At 38.2% G+C, this 22616-nt stretch overlaps 1 protein-coding gene across 10 annotated transcripts in view; it reads right to left on the reverse strand.

The window, feature by feature from the left end:
* Positions 1-22616, reverse strand: part of PARD3 (par-3 family cell polarity regulator) — a 648875-nt gene that overhangs the window by 112050 nt on the left and 514209 nt on the right. For all 10 annotated transcript variants that reach the window (XM_045004634.1, XM_045004629.1, XM_045004631.1 and 7 more), the window contains one exon: positions 14356-14613. In XM_045004634.1, the coding sequence (XP_044860569.1) occupies positions 14356-14613 (258 nt within the window). The remainder of the gene's footprint in view (positions 1-14355; positions 14614-22616) is intronic.

A 22616-nucleotide genomic window follows, 5' to 3' on the forward strand; every position in this document is an offset into this window, starting at 1 on the left:
ATAAGAATGCTAAAAGCCCTCTGTAAGTGTAACAGAAACAGTCCTCAGCTGGTATACATTTTCATAGCACAGAAATTGTACAGCTGTATTCTTAAAGTTCTCTTATTAACACCATAAAGGTTACTTTTATGAGTATTTAAGTGTATGTTCTGAAAAAAGAAAAAGTAGCTTCATATACTTCCTGAATGACAAAGAAAAATTAAGGGTTATGGTTTGCCCTTTCATACTATATATGGAAGAGACAATGGATTTATTAAAATAATTCAGGCAAAACAAGCCACATGGCTAAGTGTAACTATGAAATATGTATGAACAAAATATTTATTTTATGGAAATGCATAGAAATGTTGCATGTAAATAGTGAATTATAATTTTGCAAGGTGGCCCTTATCCTGAGTTATTTACACAATCCTTCAAATCCTGTATAATCTTGATTCTTAAATTTCATGTTTCTGATGTTATAGAGTGATATATTAAACAGATGTACATATTTTTGTTTCTACACATTCAATATACACATACACACACACTTTATATACATTGCATACACAAACAATATATTATATACATGATGGAGGCAGCAGGAGTATTAAAAATGTAAATCTGAAGCCCAATGAAGCAAGATTATTTCTAATGTTGAATGCTGTCTAGGTTCTACCTATTGTCCTATTCAATTCTGATGTCCTAAAAAAAACCACAACACCAGCACCCTACCAGCAATTTTACCCACCATCAAAAATGGGACAACTAATGAAAGCTAATGAAATTCAGTCTACTCAAATTATTCAATGTGGCTTTAGAAGACAGGCTACAATTTAGCTCTGACCATCTAAGCAAGATCTAGCGAACATTTTTTGAAATTCAATTTAGACTGGATTGAGGTAAATCATCATGCATATTAAAAGAAACACATGATCCTGCTCTAAATCATGTGCATGCCTGGTACAGACATCAACTGCATTCACTAAGTGTAGTCTTTTTATGAGTGAGAGATGAGTAAAGTAAATTATCAAAATACGACGAATCTGGCTCCTCCAGATCCACCACCACCAAAACCAGTAAGAGTCCCAGTCTGCCTGGTAGTTTTATCTTTCCTGTCCCACTGAATTTTGTTGTTGGCACGTAACGAGTGATTGGTAGGGTTAAAACCTGCATTTAAGGCTCCTTGTAATCTGATATGTAGTAAGATTTTCCATCAGGAAGAAAGCAGTGTAACTCCATTGAAAACAGCAGCACTAATGCATTTTCTAAACTAGAAGTTACTTGTGTTCAGAGTGTGGTCATGTAGGTGCCAATCCCACAACCCTTACTCACGTGAATAGTCCTGCTGAAGTCTATTCTATACAGTATAGATTTTTATATTCTGCTCCTCACGTTAGTATCTGAGCACCTTTAGTAGAGAATTAAGCAACGTGATCTATCATGTGTTGTTTGTTCTCTTAACCCCTCCCCAGAGGGAGAAGCATGCAGAGTGGACTGTCTTGTTTTGGTAGGGTGCTGGTGTTATGGTTTTTTTTTGTTTGTTTAATATACCTATTGGTATCTATATCTTTATGCTAGAGAAAGCAGGTCAAATAAACACTCATTGCACTTGGAGTGGAGAGTGGTGAGTTTTGGGATAGTCCTTTGTTCCTGGGGAAGTTCATTCCACAGTCTCCTCAACCCCAGAGAAGGTTCTGCCTCTTGCAGAGATGAGCTAGATTCTTATTTTTGAGAGTTTCATTGTGCCAGAAGAATGGAACTAGCTCTTTTGACTAGGGCTTCTTCCACTGAAATGCCCTTTCAATTCTGGTGCTCCAAGTTACTACCCACTCTCATCATTCAAATTCCTTGAGATTCACTTCTGATGTGGGGCTTATGCAAAGTGAATCAGTAGTAATTTATTTAAAATTCCAAATTAGTTCCAATTGAACCATAAATATCTGCAGATGCCTAACTCAGTAACTGTGTGATCTTATTGCTTTAAAGACTACTCCTAATCTCACCCCCACGACCTCCCTAATGTTTGTTACCCTCACCCACTGCATCACACCCAAACTGAAATTGTAAACTCATCAGGGCTGAAGTCATTTCTTTCTATTGGTACTCAAGCACCTTGCACACATCTGAGTGCTGTAGTAGCGATAATAATAAATGATTGTAGAACAAATACTTTTCTGAGTCAATGTTCTGGCATCATCTTCAGTCTATAGCCCAAGAATGTTTCCAAATTACAGAGGAATGTGATTCACTATTAGTAGGGCATAAAAAATGAAATGTCCTTAATTTTCAGTACATATGTAAGAAAATTTTCACATTATCAGATGCACAGAATGAAAGAAAACGTATTAAAAGCAAATGCATGAAAAATTGTTTTTACAGCAGAGAGATCTTAGCTTTAAGTACAGTTTAAAAAAAGTTAGATCAATTAGCAATCTGTGAATGTTAGAAACATCTTAACAGTGTCTCAGAGATGAAAGAGTATATCACAGAATGAGAAAAAGGGGGAAAATTAAATTATGTCTGCAGTCATAATGAATCAAAGCCCAGAAGGTGGTCTCCGAATCAGCAGGTTTTGATGAAATATTAAGGAAAATGATTGTAGAGGGAAAATGAATAAGCCTTTTTGATTTCTGCAACCTTTAAATCACACCTAGCTAATTAAATCAGACCAGATGCATTCCTTCCTTCCTTGAGGGGTATTTAGCTATCCTTGGGAAAGGGTGGGTTCATGTGACTACATTTTAGGAACTGTGCACGTAGTTGCTCTCAGGCAAATGGACAAAGTGCAACTTAAGAGGATACATAAAACAACACAGGGGAAACCCTTTTACTACTTTTATACTAGATTTATTATGCCAGTGATAAAGAAAATCAGACAGTTTTGTAGCGTTTTCTTTATGGCACATAATACCCAATGCCATATACTACAACTATTAGGTTACATGGGAGGCATGAGCTGCAAGTAAGAATAAACCACGTCTCAGTGCTATAGGCCAGAAATTGAGACTGGTATCTTCCATCTCCTCTGCTTGTTAGGTGAGGGTGCTGGATAGGAGGATTAGTCTCAGGTGCTCAATAGCAGGACTCTTTCTATAGGCACCATGTTCTTCTGCACTAATGGTTCAGTGTTTGGACGCAGGGGACATTTTTATTAAATAATGTATTATACAAGTGCTATATATTATTACAAAATCTATTAATATTAATTTACTAGATGGTTTATAACAATTAAAATGAAGCAAAACCTGTTCTTTTCATGTTTCTTTCAAATTAATTAATAATGTAACATGACATAAAACTGCATAAAATGATCGCCTACTGTACTCAATTGCTTATCAGTTACAAATATCTGTTCTATTAACTGTAAAAATGTTTCATATGTCCATAATCTAAGAAAGATCTGCATGCATGAGTCAAATACATCAGATTGAAAACCTATTTAAATGTCATTGGTATTTTAAGGGATGGAAAATAATTTTGTAGAGAGTAAATACAACTGATGTTACAAGAACATTTTTCAGAAAATCATAATAATATAAAATAGATCATGTGAAAAACCTTTTAACTTCTAAACATCTCAATGTCTGAGCCATAAGAAACAAGATTTCAGTGTTCTTATATATAATCTTTTAGTTCTTAGAAAATTATGCCATCATTCACACTGTACCAATACAATACACTACTGGTTATACAGTTTGAGAAGGGGAAGAGTGGGAAGCATTATATCTTTCCAGACAAGAAAAAGTTAAACTGGGTCTTTAAGAAACTACTCAACGTCCAGGGCTGTCAATCTGGAACCTTTCACAAGCATTAAATTAGTCTACAAGATGTTAAAGGGCATTAAAAAACCCCACACAGTGATGTCATTTCCTTCCTAAAGGTTCCTGTACAGGACTCTTTTCCCCCTGACAAGACTGCATCACTTCCGTCAATCATGAAATACTTGGATCGGAAGCAGGATATGTTTTAGGTCACATAAACAAACAAGCCAGGCTATAAGAATAAACAGTGTGGTTAAATATAGTTTGTTTTACATGTAAAGAAGACTAATAATAAAATAACAGTGGGTCAAATTGAGTTTTCTAATTATAAGAACATTATAGACGTTAACTATTATACTACCTTTCACCTATTATCATCATCATATGTTATCTGTTAAGAAGTACCAGTGTACTGTACAAGATACACAAGGAGACACAGGCCTTACTGTAAGTTACTTATAGTTTAAGGCCTCTGGATCCTGCAAATATTAACTACTGAGGGTAAATTATACTTTTCTGAGTGGTCCTGGTGAACCAAATTGGGCTACTTACGAGGCCCTCAATAGTGGGACTATAGGGAATGCCTAACATATCCTTTATAAGAGATATCCATGTACTAAATCAGAGCGGGTCTTTGGATGTAAGTATGAAGCAGTCACACACACGGTTACTCCTCCAAGGTAATTCATTTCATTTCTTTTTTTAAAATAGTACTCTCACCTCATCTCTTTCCTAAGCGCCTCACTGAAGGGTACGAATTAAAGGGTACGAGTAGTTCCATCCTCCTCCTCAAGGCAATTCTTGTACTTCCTCAAACACTGTTCTAAAACTACTTCTTGTTTATTGCAGTAGCGTACGCCCATTGTACTCAGAAGGGGTACAACACATGGGACAAAAGTGTACAGTACTGTGTACATAGCGCAGGATGGTGAGAGAAAAAACACTGTTGGATTTAGAGATTATCCAAAATCCTATCTTTGCTTCTTATGCATATTTAAAAGGGATATTTATAAAAGTTGATTAATCCAAAATGTGACCTGTTTTATAAATTATGTGTAAAACTCAAATCAGCCTTAACTACAGAGCTACAAGTGGCACCTCTATAATACCCATTTTCCCAACTGTCATCTTTAGCCAGGAAACTATAAACGTTCTAACATGAGTGCTGCAACACAACTAAAATTCAATTTTTCCCTAGTGAGCAGATAACTACTTTTCTTCATATGCAGAGCGTGTTCTCCCCTAGCTCTGCCCGTTTATTTCATTCTTATGATCAGGCAGCACATGGAAATATACAAAACCCTGCTTTCTAATGTGCTCAGAGTGCAAGGGTCTTGAGTACTTCACAAGAACAGAGTAGCCAGGCAGACTGGAGGGACAGCCAAAAGTATAACAGGAAACAAATTTGCTTTTTATTTGCTGAGGCTCATACTCAGCACAAAGAGAGGCATGTGTTAGTATTTTGTAAGTTTTTGGTTTTCTTTGAAGGTTTACATGGCTTGTGAAAAATTAGAGTGTAGGAAATTATATTCTTCAAGCACTTCCATTTCAAGTACTTAACAACTTTCTCCTCCCACCTTTGGAGCACTAATAATGCCCAAGAAAATCCAGGAAACATCCATTATGCCCTTTAGAGATATTTTAAATCTGTGTATGTCCACTGTGAGTGCCTAGTACAAATGGAGTGCCCTGTGCTATAACTATGTTGCACAACATCAGGCCCCAACTGCACATTTAGGTCAACAGGACTAGAAGGGAACAGATGTTAACAGCACCTAATGGGAAGAACATAACACTTCCTTAAAGAACTGAAAGGGCTATTGCTTTTCAAAAGCATTTTAAGGCTTTCAAAAAGCATCTACTATATTTTTTTCAACAAGAAAACCAGAAAGCGTCTACAGCACAGGTATGCTGGGTAGTAGAAAACTTTGTGTGCTCACTCTGTTGCTAGATAGTTCATTTGGTGGAATATATTTTATGATAATTACTACACAGCTGAAACAGCAGCTTTTTTCTCCTTTATATCAAGTACTGCTTCACTCTAAAGAAAAACATTGTGCAAGTTTATTTTTATTAAACTGTGTCTTCTACAACATGAAAAAAAACAAAAGCTGCTTTCTTCTTTCATATCTTGGCAACAGGATGTTGTCTTATTCCACTTTTGCATCTTGATTGTACACTTATACTGATGAAGAGTGACACGTTTTGAATCTCTGCTGTGCTAACTATCTTGACTCACCATAGAAAATAGTTGCACTTAAATAAATCATTTACAGAACTGAACAGAGTTATTGCTTACTTCTAGAAAATTATAACAACCTTTAGGTACAGTAGCAACAAGGTGTACTTTTGGGTGGAACCCAGTTCACTTCCTGCTTTGTAACCTTCCATAGGAAGTTCATTTCTTTCTTATCTTGCCATACATTTTCCCACTGAAAACATTTCTAGAAGTACTAACTCATTCTGTTTTTGGAAAAACAACAAATAGCTGTCACTCTTTAGATTACAAATCAAGCCTGTTTGGAGAGGGAAGAAGCAAACATTCCAGGGTTTCAGTGAGGCTGTGGTAAATGTATAATTAAGTGGTTCTCACAACAGTGTCAGCACTTGGGATCTAGTCAGAGAGTATATAGAACATCTGAGTAATTAAAATGAATGTTTTGAATAGAGCTCACTGTAAATCTTCACCTCCCTCTCCCCTCCCAAATCATAACCCGAACACTGGATAGTGTCACAGCAAATACTCCTCACAATAGGGGCTCTACATAAATCCTCATGAATTTATATTAAAATTTGTTTTATAGTCCATCAAGATTCAAGGAGGAAAAAGGAAAGCAACCTAAGTCCCCAGAATACCAGTGCTATTAGTTTCTAATGGTCCCTAGATCCACAGGTCTATAAAACAGAAAACTATTTTTAGGCAGTCTAGGGGATCAGGGTTGTTGGTTTATGGTGTTGGCAGTGGAAGAACAGGAATGCACTGATCTTCATGTAAAGTATGAGTGTAAGTGCTAAAATCAAATGGAATAGTAGTAGGCACAAAGGATCCCAGTGAGTCTCAAACCCCATTCACTAGCTGTCCACAGTTCACCACAGTCACAAGAAGAATATGCCACAAGGAAGAGAAAGACGAGCCAAACATGCATGCCCCTCTTTTCTCAGGTATTAGTTTTAGTTTGGTGCATTGGACAGGTCTGACTGTTAGCTGTTCCCCACAATGCTGTCATTGAATTACCCAGGATAGGATGCATGCCATTCTTAAAAGCCCATTTTAGTAGGAAATCAGAGTCGCATTTACATTAAGCCTCTTTTCACCACTCTGCCAGTGTAAAGGGACCTTACAATGGGCATAAATGTAAGGCTCCTGTACATTGCCAGAGTGGTGAAAAGAGGCTTGCTGTAAATAAGAATAGGGCCCTGTGTTTTTGAGGTAACACTAATGAAAATATATGGATTTTTAAAAAATTATTTATACAGCACCACAAATGAATTATGGAGCCTTATGTATAAATAAAACGGACAGATCCCTGCTCTGAAAAGCTTACAGTATAAAGGCCCGATTCTGTCACCCTCACTGACATGAAGGGGTACCTTTATTCTGCAAGTAGCCCCATTAAAACTCATCTCAGTGTAGCTACTTGTGGAGTAAGGCACTACTGAACAAGAATAATGGTGGAGAATCAAGCTATAAGACAGACCGTCCATAGGAAGGATGGCAATAAACAAAGGTTGGGTGGGATAGGCGCTACTCATAGCCTTATTCAACCCAGGTAGTTAACAGTTTAAAATGTCATTGGTTAGGTGGCTTATATTACCTTAGTCTTTCATTTCATTGCAATGCTCCTATACTAGCACCTCAGAGCAAATGAAAGAACTGTCATAACTCTTTTTGTGTAAGAGAAAATCTTGGCACTTACAGGATGTGTCATCCTGTGTAATAACTCATATCTTCATCTATTATGGGTATGGCAGTAAGCTTAGATTTATATGTGTGAATAGATACCTCAGACTTTAAAGAAAATTCCTATGACTGACATTACTAATAAAGGAGAAGTTTAATATAACAGTATGGGTGTCTTGGTTTTTTTTAACAAATATTTATCCTGGCATTACTATATAATATTTCATAGCTTTTGTGACCTACTGGGCTATTACAGAGAATTATTTCACATAGGCCAGAAAGAATGAGTATGTTTATTCTACTCTTTTTGATATATTTTGAAATTATATTAGAATGTGACTTGCTAGTCTGAAGAATTCATTATTCCCACCTCAAGTTAAGCAGAACACTACTGAACAAATACTTAACATCTAAATAAAATGCTCTCTCTCATCTGTAAGAGCAGCAAATAAAAATTTGTAGTGTGACCTTAAATTTTTAAAACAGCAGTTGCCTTTTGGCACTAAACAGATGATAGCTGAGGGAACTGTTGTTTTTGTTTTTTGTTTTTTCAGTCCCCAAATATTTCTTTGACATAACTTGATTCCAGTTTTGATGGAAAAGAAACCAGTTCATAGAGGTCTCTTCTTCTAAAATGGGCATTTTTCTTTTTAATGGTCAAATGCATGCAAAAAGCATATGATTATGGTATTTATTTTTCCATTAAAGTGTCCTCACTGAGTTGGGGGAGTCTAGCCTACTATTTTCAAGCTATTTAGATTTGCGGCAGCACAGTGCCTATTTTATTTCAATTATATTTGAGGACAATGCACTCTTGGTGGGAAATGATTACATGGCGACAGCCAGTAAATGCCCATTAGGAGCTGTCTTTCTACTATGGACTCTCCAACTATGGATGTTAGGTGATAGCAATAAAAACTCGATTGTATAGCATCATTGTCATCTACATGAAAAAAAATATTGATCAGCAGTCCATGTTTTCTTCTGCATGATGTAAAACATACTAACACACATTTCTCAGCTGACCTAAAAGTCATATCTACAGGAATGCAGTTCCCAAGACACCCTTTTGGTCCAGTCATGTAAAATAAACATACCTCATGAACTCCATCACATTTCTTTCTTTTTAATGTCTAAAGTGAAGAGATGATACATTTAAACAAAATCTTAGCAGCACAAACTGTCTGTGCAAATCATTAGAACACAGAATGGAACTAATATAGCGAAGACAACTAATATACTTGGAGCTGAACTGATAACCAAGCCCTCAAACTGCCTAGTTTTTGTTACAGTTTCAATATTCGTCATTCTCGGAACATATAAGTTCCTCCTCTGTTAAGAAAATAATCTCTGTAATTCCTAGAGATTGATTTGGAAAACATGTTTAGTGCTACAGAAGACAATCTGATATGACTAGAATTATTAAGATTTAAAATGGGTTTTGAAAATCACTGAGGCTTGTTATCTACCTACATTACTGCAGGCTTGAAATCTGCAAGGATTTCATAAAAGCTCAAAATGAAGAACGTCACAATGTCAAACTATATATATGAATTGCTTGATGGTACCTTCTTTATAAAAGAACCACCTTATAGTACCCATCACTGATTTATTTTCCTCTAACCTCAGTTAAATTCTGCATATAGAAGTATTTCTGAAGCAATCTGAAATCCCATTGGGATGCTGGAACAATTTGTATAGTGGGGGTGCTGAGAGCCATTGAACCAAACTGTAAACCCTGTATCTGATGGAAACCACTTCAAGCCAGGGGGTGTGGCAGCATCCCCAGCACCCCTAATTCCAGCCTCTATGACTCCCATATGGAAATTTACTAAGGAAAAAAGTCCTAGAGAAGGTGCTCATAAATTCTATTGTACAGAATTCTTGTAGTCAAAACTGGCATGATTGAAGTTGCAGTTAGGCAATTGGTGACAGGGGATGGATCACTTGATGATTACCTGTTCTGTTCATTCCCTCTGGGGCACCTGACATTGGCCACTGTTGGAAGACAGGATACTGGACTAAATGGACCTTTGGTCTGACCCAGTATGGCCATTCTTATGTTCTAACTTTTGCATGAGAATTGACCACAATATTATCTCTATCCCCAGTTAGTAAGTAAACACCTCTCTCTCTTTTTATTTACTTTGACATTATACACATCATTTTTATTTACATTTTGGGAAATGTGTGGATCGATGCTTTCAGGAACAATTTTTTTTGTCTTTTCAATGTATTGCAGAAATTTGTCAAACATTGTAACAGTTCTCATGACATTAAAAAAAATCTGAGCACCCCCCACTCAGCAGGGGGAAAATGGATTTTTAGTAGCATGCTGATTAGAAATATTAGGATGCAAAAGAAGTTTTGGGACATTTTTTGTTTGACAGTTTACAAGGACAACACCTCAGTCATATCCATAGATGCTATCGTTATAGCATTCTTACACTTAACACAGAAACCTGCTTTCACAAGATCATAATGAGCAGCTGTATGTTTATATGCTTTATCTACTGCTTGTTAACATTCAGATAGCATGACAGTTAAGGTTACGTAACTTGATGGCTAGTCTTGATGAAAATAAAAGTTGTCTCAGGATATTACAGAAAAACAAACCCTGACCATAGCCTCACAATTAGACACAATAGTTCTGTTGTAAGTTAAGGAAAGATTTGACATAAGTTCTGAACAACAGTATGCAAGCTATTCTGGAGACATTTTGTTTACAGGTTTCTTCACAGGAAAATTCAAATAACCTTTCAAACATATTTAAATGTCAAATTTTGTTTGGCACTAAACACAAACCTGTATAGAAATAAAATGTTCCAACTACACCACCCCACTTTTAATATAAACTGAACATTTCAGGGATGCTATTAGAACCATCTAATGGCAATCCACCAGATCATCTACTGGGGAAATACTATTTTTATTTATTTCTGTTAACATCTACAATGGCTGATAGCTGCTTTCCAAAGAGAAAGGAAAAGACGGTCTCTATTTAGGAGAACTTACATATTTAAAGACAGATAGGGTAGGGCAAATGGGTACAACTTATAATCAAAATGGTGATTCGTCACATCATTGTGCTATAAGTTTATGTCAACACTAATATAAGCAACATGTTTAGGATGTAAATACTATTCCTAATTACTTCTCAAAATTAGCCATTATGAGTCATCAAATTCCCTGTGGGCATCATGAGAAGTGGGTTATCAGGATAAACTTGATGGCTGAGAGGTTAGAGGCCTTGTAAACAAGCTTAGGAAGGGGCAGTCAATACATAGTAGATGGCACAGAAAAAGGCATGGAGATATTTGTGTGGGGAAATGACAAAAAGCAGATGAGGCTGGCATCACTGGTGAAGAGGAGGCAGTGGGGGCAATCAGAAACAAGATGAGGGCAGATGAGTAAGAGGGGCAACGTTATTCAGGGCTTGGAAGATGGTGACTAGAAACTAGCAGGTTGATACAGTGCTGAGGCACATGTTAAGGTAACACACAACCTGAGGGTCAAAGAATGTTTTTTATAAATAGCTGGCCAGGAGACTCTGCCCTTTTTTGGATAATGACCTAAAGGTGAATTAGAATTTCAATATTTCCAGGCCAGACTACTGTAACATGATCTGCCTGGAGATACCATAAAGGCCATCAAGAAGATAAAGATGGTGAAGCAGGCAGCAACCCACATGCTAAAGAAGATATGCACACACACAATGCACGATTATGAACATATCTCACCCATCTCCAGACTACAACTAGCCGAAGACTCTAGTTTCTGGCAAGAGCTTTCTCTGAGCCTCTGTGGGAAAATTAACACAGTTAAGATGAATGTCTTATCTAGATTGTTGTACATTTTCAGAAGGCTACCCGTCATCATCTCACCATCCTATTTTAAAGGATTTAGTAAGATTATCAAGACCTTCATATGGGGCCCAGAACAATGCCCCAAACTATCTTGGTGGATGCCTCAACTCTCCTTTGACAGAGGCAGGAGATCCAGGAGTCTGAAGCAGCTCTATCATGTCCCAGGCCTCCACTGGTTCCAACACAACTGAATATTAAATCAATTCAAGATCCTGATCTTCCTTCACAAAGTCCTAAACAGACTGGGACCCACCCCAGTAATCTCAAAGACGTCTCTCACCTCTGTGCCCAAGAGCGGCAGCTGCATTCAAACAGGGTTTTCATCTGTCAGAGACGAAGCTCTTGCAAGGGTCAGATGCCAAGCTCTCTCAGCTAGGACCCATGGCCACAGGTTAAACTTTGATAGGAGATTAAGCTGAGCATGAGCCTCTCAGACTTGCTGCAATACCCATATTTTAATGAAGGTACTTTCCAACTCTATTTGGAGTTTGATTTCTATTAAGAAGAGGGAGGAGAGAGTGGAGAGCTAGGGTCCTGATGGAGAGTATTCCATGTGCTAGACCAGTCTGTATCATAGAGCCCAGATACTAACTACTGTGATGGGCACTTTACAAATATGATTCTCTTTTCATTTCAACTGTTCAATTTTTCCCAAGTTTCATTCTTGCTAGGTTTCCTGTCATCCTTGTCTTTAGTGAATCCTGCTTCCTCACTGCCCTGTTTTCACGAAGTCATTTGTTGCTTTTTCTCAATTTTGATGGGTGTATTGGGTCTTTCCTTTTCTCGTGGCATGATCCAATAGTCCTTAATGAAGTCCTCTGTACTTTCTGGACTTCAATAACTAACCACTTGAAGGTGCAAACAAGAGACTAGTGTGCTCTTCAATTCTGCCTTCTTGATTATCACCACAGTCCAACAATATCCCAGCCATAACTTCACTTTTGCTCTCTCTCACTGTCCTTGATCTTTCATCAGCGATCCCACATAGTTAGCTAGGTCAGGCAGGTCTTACTTTTCTCCCTGCCAAGTTTTCATCAAAGATAACTCTTTTTCTTCATGTGACATTGATGCTATTCAACTCAGGCATGGAACAGTGCCTTTGGTCTAACAAAAACAGTTGTAAAAGTCAGTGTGGCAACCATACTATCCAACCAGACTATCTTGATTTTCAAGGTCACTAAAAGTGATGTGATTTCTGGTACCTAATTATATTGCCATCAGTCAATACAGGGATAAGTAAAAAGGAAGAAGGCATGTAAAACTCCAAGCCTAAAGGTGAAACAGTATTTGTTTAGATCCATATGTTTTCCAACTTAAAAAAAAAGTTGTATATTCAGACTGTATTTATTATAAACAATTTTATTTTATGCACAAAAAAGGCCCTACACCATGCATATTTGCTAAGCAATTTAGAAAACCAGAGTGATCAAAAAAGGAAAGGCAGCCATATGTTACTGAATGTTAGTAAAAATGTTTGGCAAAGTCCACCTGAAATTTCATTAGTTCTCAATATCTGATGGTGTATTTTTCTGTTATAATGTACATATTTCTGCCATGATGAAGGCCTCCTTTAAAAAAATATTTCCCACTCGGTCCAGCTGAGGGTTACCCATAACAGTTTCCATCCCTCTATTCAAAATAGCTCTAAACAATCAGCTAAACTATAGGTGACAGCTACATCCCCTTGAGGTGAAATGCTACATCATCACTGGCACCATGGGAATTTAATGTCTGTTGGTTTTAAGTGAAATATGCAAATTTAAAGTCCTATTCTGATGTAGATTACAGACCTCAAATTCATGTAACCAGGAGAAATGGTTTCATTTGGGTTATTGTAAATGTGGCAGCACTGATCTTTTGAGAGGAAAGGTGGAGGGGGGGGGGTGCTCCATGAGCTAAAATGTATCTGCGATGAATCTACATATTCTATTGAATTACCAATGTCTTCTGTACTAGGAATTTAAAATTATTTTTTGCAAAGTGTAGAAAATACAAAGCTACCAAGCCAGGAATATGAACGAGAGGGGCATTTCTTAGTTATTTAATAATCAGAGCTGTGTGAACTTTGCCACATTTGGTCTACAGAAGTTGAGACAATTTTTGACAGTTCTTGATTGTGGAATTTGGCGTCCCAATTTTTGCTGCAAATTTTCAGGTGAATTCAAGTCTCAGCCAAAACAGAGTAGAGTTGTACCTGATTTTGAAATGACGCAATGCAAAACTGACAAATATAGCTTAGTTTGGCCACCAAAATGAACAAACAGCTCCCCCCATGATCACCAAACAGCCACACACAAATTTCTCCCCACCAGAGTCCATGGTAAGGAAGTTGGCCCAAAGCCAGCCCTAGTTCATTTACTTGGCCTAGGTTTTCTCAAAAAGTTCACACAGCTGGGCGGAGGTTCAGATTTGCAATAAAATCAGAATCCAGGTAAGCTTTGCCAGGCTTTTGGTCTCACTACAAGAGTTTTGCACATCTCAAATAATTGCTCCAAACAGAATTCAGAACTGTCATTGTCCTCCAATCACATTAGCAAGACCTCTGATAATTAAACCAGAGGCTGTTACACGTTTGACTGTAATTTGAATTATACTAAATAGTGAATCTTGGGTCCAAAACCATTTAAAGAACGAGATGAAATGTTAGAATCATTACAAAAGCTTGTGCTTCTTATTCCATTATGACTCGATTTGTGTTAATTCAATATTTTTCTACATAAAGGCTTTTTAAAAGCCATTAATAAAATGCAGCTCTGGCTTTAAAATTGATGAACAGTACTCCAATGGCAAAAACATCATGAAGCTGAATTTTGAAATATAGTATTGACTGATGTCTGGTGCCTACCTGTCTACAGGTGAAGACTTTGAATTTCTTGGTTTCTTCACTTGGGCATATAACGCTTCCACTGTCTGTCCTTCCCTGGGGCTCTGTGGCCTGGTGTTCAAAGTCATTGCGCCACTATTTGTGGAAGAGTCATATGAAGCCATTCCAGTATACACTGGGTCAGCCTCACATCCAAATGTCCGGTTAAAATCTTGGATCTCGGCATAGTCACGTTCGCGAGCTTGTTTCTCTCGAAATTCCCGAGTTTTAGCTTGAATTCTGCAAAATAAAAACAAGGCTGAAACTGAATTTTTAAAAAATAACTCATGTGAAAATACTTTTATTCACAATAATATATTTCTTTCAACACAACGTTTTTCCCTCACTAACTAGCAGGCACTTTAGGGCAATATTACAGACACATCCTTTACATTCAAGTGTTTTCAATTTCAGTCTATGGGCTGGTCTACATGGGGACAACTCAGGCTATGTCTATATGGCCCCGCAGTTCCAACTACAGGGGTGTGAACTGAAGTGGGTGCTAATGTGCTGCGCTGTAACTCCCCTGTGTGGATGATGTGGATGTGAACTAAAAGACATCTAAGTTCATGTTAATATAGCTCTGTTTAAACAGGAATACATTAACCTAAACTAGCTACCTTCTAGTTTGCATTTGTAGAGTCCATACAGGGGAGTTACAGCGCAGCATGCTAGTGCATGTTGCAGTTCACTTCCCCTGTAGTCAGAACTGGGGGGTCATGTAGACAAGCACTCAGAAAAGTTCATCTGAATTAACTAAATGTGGGAATTATATATGCCAAGGGTGGGGAGGGGCAGGTTTCATTCCTCTTTAACTCCATAGATGTTTGGTGAAAGCACCGATTCTTCACACAAAATAACTGCCTGTCCCCATACCTCTCTTCCCAGCCGGTGCTATCCGCTCCTTTAGGTAGGAGTCACCTGCTTACAATCCACTCACCTATCCTAACGTTGTCATGGAACGTTTGTGCAGGCTCAGTCTGTTCTTTCAAGTGGTCTTTCCAGTACTAGATATTGCAATAAGACTCTACATTCAATTTCACTTTGGAGTGAATCTGGACTCCAATAGATTTTATGGCATACAAATAAAAAGCAATACGTTGTGATTTTCAGTTAAGAAAAAACAAAAAATACACACAAGTGCAACATGATCAAGTGAACATTACCAGAGCAAGTTAACTTTTGTAATTCATTCATTTTTTGAAAGTTTTACTTTGAAATTTAATGTTTGTATTAATATTAGGGTTTTTTTTTCCATTTGATTTTAACGAAAACAGAAAATCTAGAGGCAATCAGCTTCCAATACATCTCTCAAAGGACACCCAGAGTGTTAAGGGCACTTTTTACTGAAATGATTCAATCTCCTCTTTTCAAATGCTCCTAATTTTTCTCAGATTAAACATATTTTTCAAACAAGCAAAGGAACTAGTTCTCCACGAGAATTATGTCCAAAACAAGGTTCAAACTTCCACAGTTTTTGCTGTATGCCTGTTAAAAAATAGTGTGATTACAACTTGTTACACAGTGGGGAAAAGACACATTTTTCACTGTCCCATAATTCAAAGAATAGGTGGTTGTGATTCAAATTGTTTGCAACCTTAACTATACTGGGTTCTATCTAAAATACACATGGTATAAACACAAGGGACCAAAGCCTGAAAAAGACCTTCTTTAGCTGAAGATTTCATTTCTATTTTGAAGTTCTATGTTAATTGTATTTTGGGGACTTCTGTAACATCTGTTGATATTACTGCTATCTGAACAGAAAAATAAATAAGGGAGGTCAGGTACTGGTAGGTTCTGGCATTTTATTTGCAGTTTCAAGAGCCATCGTTTCATCACATCCTAGAAGCTTTAGTTGATATTGCCTTGACTGAACAAATATTTCGAATATTGCAGGCAGCCAACCTTTTAGTGCATGAAAATTGACAATTTAACTATAAATGTCATGAACGAAAATGTGTATTGGTCAGTCCAAACTATGCGTGATATGATTTTTACATGTGATAATTATGAATCATTCCTACCCAACTGGTGAGATCATCCCTAATGTTACAATGAATATCACATTGCCATTCTGGTGAATTTAGCCATGGTTTGCCCATGAATATCACATAGCCATCTACATCCTGGCAAGATGTAGTTTGTAAAGTTTCATCTCTTCTTAATGATAGTCCGCCATTCATCTGTTCAGTCTGCCATTCATCTGTTCAGTCTGCCATTCATATGGTCATGGACCATTCATGTTTTTGCAGCAATGAAGTAGCATAGTTCACATAACCGCCTATGGTTCAACAGTGTTTATCCCTTTGCATGTGGCTGAGGAGTGATAAAGTCAGGTGTTATGCCAGTAATTATGGTAGTATCCAGACTAGTTTGTAGAATATTACCAATCATTAATTAGTAACGCATATCCTATTATTCATATATAGAATTATAGGATCAGTAGGGTCCGCAAAGTCCTAAATTTAATCTAAATATGCTATGCTGTAGCTTGAACCCACTGCCTCTTGTCCTGCCCTCTTTGGCAAAAGAGAACAACCTTTATCCATCTTTTAATACACAGAGTTAAAAATTAGATTCAAGCCTGAATACCATATAAACTGAAGCAGCAGTTTTACTGTGAATTATACCCTAAGTATTCAATTGCCATTTACAATCAGTAATGTTTAACACACAGCATAATTCTAAGGTTAAAGTTTTGGGAGGCTCCTTTCTACTGACCCACAAAATGTTTTTAAAATTACTTTTCTGTGCTTTAAGATTGAATAAAAAAACCAGGCCTACTATACACACTGCTATCACTTGCAGATGTTAAAAATGTATCCAGTCTTGTTTAAACACCACATTTTTTAAATAACGTTTAAAATACTGTTTTGGCTTACAGTCTTCTTTGGGACACAGTATGTTTTAACATTATTTTATGTCTGCAAATCTAAAGGAATCCTATGACAAGAACAAAATATTTAAACACATTTTCACAAAGAATGCTGGCTATTGCCCCAAAGGATGCTTTGTGCTACAATGTCTATGATTTAAACCACTCTGAACTCTGAAATGTCTTTATGCACGTGGGGCTAAATAACCAGCTCTAGACGTTAATGCTTCAACAGGCTTTTTAAATTTTTTAAAAACTTTTTGGTTTCTTGCTTCGTATATGAGCTCGCCACTCACCTGATTTCTATGCATTTCATTAAATAAAATATACATACGGCAAATTTAGAGTTTACAGCATTTTGGAAGGGATTCAAATATGTATGTGCATGTATACATTAATGAAAACATACAGTGCAGCAGGGGCTAGAGCTGAGCAGTCGCTAACATTGTTTCATCCCCACCAATGTTTCTCACTCCTGCTATTTAAATCCTGCCTTAGGAGAAGAGACGGACCATCACACAGCAGTTCTGTGATGTGGATATATGTCCAAAAGATAGTAGACTGACAACTGCTGAATGTAATTTACTTACGACATGGAACAATAAAAATGCCTGTGTCTGGCATTTTAAATCAGTTAATTCTGAGGATTTAGGGCCTGCCTACAGATTTCGAATGGATTTAACAATAATAATAAAAATAACGCTTAGCATTTATATAATCCTTTTCATCTTCAAGGCATTTTGCAAACACTGAATATTTTTCCCGTGTTAAAAAGCATCTGAACTTTTATATTAAAAACCACAAAAAGTTTCTAAGCCCATTTGGTTGTAAAGATGGGCTTGAAAATGTCAACTGATCCACTGCTGTATTTCTGAGGCGGCAGACAATCTGAAACCACAGCATGGGGAAAGGTGTGAACTCTTTCAATGTACATCTGTGGAGCATTAACTTCAAAGGCTAATGATGACCGCTTAAATGACAACACTATTAGCCACAGAACTTCATATAACTGTACGAAGAACTTTCCACTAACAAGCTGATCCACTGACACCAGACAATCTATCATCTCTTGATTTTATGTTCATTTGAAATGATATTTCACAGAAATAAAGGCCCCTAATCCAGCTACCAAGCCACCACAGCACATGGTTAATAAGTGGATAACCACCAATGAACCTTAGGCTTGCTAGAGGCCTACTCTGGTACACTCACGGCTTCCTGCAAGTCATTGGGCACATGGTTATTTTGTTGTGTAGATGTGCACCTCTCACTATACCACTGTAACTGGTAATCTAGTTCTCCTCCTCTCCATAACTAGTATGGATACATATTCTGTAAGTACCACTGTTTATGACTCCTGGGACTCTATTTATTCCCTGTACTTAAGTCAGAAATCTTACCTGACTATGTCACCTGGAAGCTGAAAGCAGGTTTACAATTACACTATTGTTCAGATAGCTCTGACCTGGCCATCAGCCCCCATCTCTATTATGGAGGAATAGACAATACACTTTGCCCAAAAGGAATTATCAAGATCTTTCTTTCTAGAGTGAGGAGACCATTCCAGCCAATTTGAAATCTGCCAAATGAAGCCAAAGGGAGTATCAGCACATCTCTGATCACATTGCTGAGAATGACATCCAGCAGACTAGATGACCCTTGTGGTCTCTTCTAACCCTATGGTTCTATGATTCTATGATCGTTCGGCAGCACCGAAGAAAAAATGCATGAAGGTGTAGTACAATTAAGAGAAGGATTTGAATAACATCTCCAGCAACCACAGACAATCTGTTCAAGAGACTGGACTGAGTGCTTCCATGTCAGGAAATTGAATTTGTGGACAGTGGAAAACTCAAACCTGAGATACCAGCAGATGAGAGTCAAGGTCGATAAGCTGGTCAGGCCACTGGAGGAGGAAAATCCTAACTCAAGTATTGGCTAGGAGTAAATTTTCCAAGAGTACCTAGGGCAACCTAAATCCTATTTGTGGGACTTTTTAAATTAGTGATTTAGGCATTTTGGAAACTCTATCCTATGTCTTCATTAATGGGCAGTGTGGGAGTACAGTTTGTGGCAAGCACACAGCAGGCTGAGAGGGAGACTGTAATGAACCACTGTAATGAACAAGCACCCAGGGCATAAGCACTAGATCTGTTGTTGTGAAGGCACAACTGTCCTCCCATGAAAGCAGAAATGGGATTGGCTGCTGCTTCAGGTCTGCAACATGCCTCGCCAATTGAATTTGTTGCTCCTGCTGCTGCCAAGATTCAACCACTGCCCAAGTGATAATCAGTATCCTAGCCTCTTCCACCAAGGCTCAGTGAATTACAAAAATCTGACTGAACAGTCTCAATTCCAGGTCAGTGATGACTGAAGCAGTGCTTATTAAGGATAGAAGTAGCATTATGTAAGGGCAGAAGCTAAATGACAAGCTGCTCGATAATGCCAGTTCACTGGACCAGCTTCTCCCCTGCTTCTGCGTAATAGATTCAAAACAGGAAAAAACAATGGCTGTGACAGAAAGTCTGTCAACATGTGTGTGCCATTCAAATGGGATGCCAGCATTCAGGCCATTTTTTGCCAGAGTGTCCCTCCAATAAAGAGGTCACTAGGTGGGTTGGTCTGTAGCCGTTTCTTGCCAGGGATCCCCCTTTGCAGATGGAAAATGCCTTATGGGCTTGGCGTACCAGCAAGTAAGCCAGCTCATGCAGTCCATACCCCTCTCTACTGCTTTCAGGGTGATGGAAGCCTTTTTCCTAGTTTCAGCAATCTAGTCAGTGTACGAAATTACCCTCTTCTGTATCTTTCTTTGATCTTTATCTGAGTCTCATAACCACTCTTCTACTTATGATGGGTCCCACCCATCCATCCAAAGATCTCAGACCTGCTTCCAATGGTACCTTGAGGACATAGGTGAGAATTATTACCAGTTGTGTTCAATGGCTGAAAACTAGAATCTCAGTTACACTCCCATACATCACTTTGACAATTTTGCACAGTCTGCAGAACTTGCAGAATTTTTTAGGATTTTATTCATTTTTTAAGCCAACATTCATCTCTGCAGAATCTACGGAGGGAAGATTTTAATCAAAATCAGTTTATTATGTACAGCACTGATGGACAGACATACATTAGGATATTAAATACAAGCAAAAAGAAAAAAAGGTCAAGTAGGAAAACCCTGTAGAAGTGGGAGCATGGAGTGCTCATTCCTTTTCACCCTCCATTTGCTTCAAGCATCAAAGTGAAAGGATTAATGGTACAGAGCATTCCTTTTGCTGCTCACCTGCACAACACAGAGTTCAGAGGCCAGCTTTAGCATCCCATGGCATGCTCTTCTTTGCGTTCACAGATGTTCTGAAGCAAACACCAAGTAGTGATGACTGTATATGTGCAATTTCTCTTCAGTGTTAGTCCTCCGGTCTCCCAAAATACACGAAGCACCACTCTGACACAACTGAGCCAACATGTCCTCATCCTTATAATCTGGGCATGGAGTCAAAAGCCAAGAAGTGCAGTTGGCAGAGAATCCCAGCTGGTAACCCTGCTGAGGGGAAGGGATAGTAATGTTGCAGTCTGTCTCTTAGGAATTCTTTTATGTTCTGGCATCTTGAAATTTGCCACACCAAAAGATATCTACCTTCCTGGAAGTGGCTCCTGTGATCCAGCACAAAGTAGCAAAACTTTCAATGCTTTGGCCTGATTGAAAGAGCAAAGAAGTGGAAAATGAGACCCATCAGTAATCCGAGCATGACTTGGGAAGCTCCAGCAGTGTTGTTCAACCCTCCCCCGCTTACATCAGGCGCTCCATTTTTATCAATCAGTAGCACTTACTTTGTTGGACCATTTCTTCAACTGTGATCTTCCCCAAGACACATAGCTCTGCCAGGGAACAGCATTTGGTGTTTGTGGCCAATCTCCAGAGAGCCATGACAACTCTGTCACGCAGAAGGACAGCAGCTCACATACTCACTCATTTCTGTTGTTAGGCCATTCGCCAACCAGACACACAGAATGTCAGAAATGTGCTTGGTCATTCGCAGCTGTCTCATCTGGTAACTGATGGTTTAGGCACTTAGACCATCATCCTGCCAACAGGCTGAGCTCAGCCTAGCCCACAGTGTCTTCCTCAATCTTCAGTTTGGTAACGTAAGTGGACAACAAATTCTGCATGCACCTTTGCCTCCTCTTCAGACACCTACTCAGAGCATCCTGGGTGCTGTTATCTCTTCTATGCTGCTATGCTTCCACGGCATTGGGTGACAAGCAGCATAATCCTGAAGCTGGAAGATGAAGCAATCTGCAGTGACAAAAAAGTCTCCATGATGGAAAAAGCCAGCATGACCTGTGAGGCGGGGGATTACAGGTTTTACATAAGAAATCCCATAAATCCTAAGGAAAAGAAAACAAAAATAACCACAGTTTTGGTATGCGCAACTGTTGCTGGGGCTCCAGGGGATAGCAACATTTCCCAGAATGCTTCCCTAAGTTGCTTCCCTGGTTGGGCACTTTTAGCTGTCAACATGAAAACACAGTTGTGAGGGCAGAAAAGCTGCGGCACTGTCAACCTGAACCATGTCACTTGCAACCTGTTAAAACGATTGCGCCCTTAACCTATTACAAAACAAAGATTCCAGCTGCACTGTGGATGGAGCCTATGCTGCATGTTGTGAATATGCTATCAGGTATCCTTTTGATTATTCAGATAATTGCTACTGTCCTTAAGAATTAGAGTAAACACACTGTTTAAGTGCTGCTAGCTACAAAGTGTTAGACTCCTGTAGTGCAGCCTAAAGGATTTCATGGGTTTTCAGTGCTGTTCAGTTCAACAGCAATAAACACAGTTTAGTTTAACAAGTTAATAGACATATTGGAATGACTCTTCTTGTTTTTTTAAATGGGCATTTCGTATTAAAACGTATGGCTACGTTGGATTGAAAAATAAAAGCAAATCCATTGTCCCTGCAATAATTCATCAGATTCGGGGAGAAACATTTTCCCCTAAAATTCCTTGCAGATTTCTATTTCTCTTTAGAATGCATTCTTGATTTGAACCCAAGTTTCCAACAGAGATGAGTGAGTGCACAAAGTCATTGTACTGCCTAGACTATAGATACAGTAGACCTTTAATATACGATCTAGTACTCTGTGCACTATGAAAGGTACTTATAGAAAATAAAAGGTGTTCTATTAAAAAACTGACTGTTTTTAGCAATTGTCAGTCCACCAATAGCTCAATTTAAGTATCAACTGAAGTAAATGGCAATAGTTTCATAGACTTCAGTGGGAGAAGGAATGAGCCCAAAGAATTAGCCAAAGCTCAGTCTTCTTATGCTCCACTTCTGTGTTCTCTTTTGCAAAAACT

Source organism: Mauremys mutica, chromosome 2, assembly GCF_020497125.1.
Source record: "Mauremys mutica isolate MM-2020 ecotype Southern chromosome 2, ASM2049712v1, whole genome shotgun sequence".
Lineage (NCBI taxonomy): Eukaryota > Metazoa > Chordata > Testudines > Geoemydidae > Mauremys > Mauremys mutica.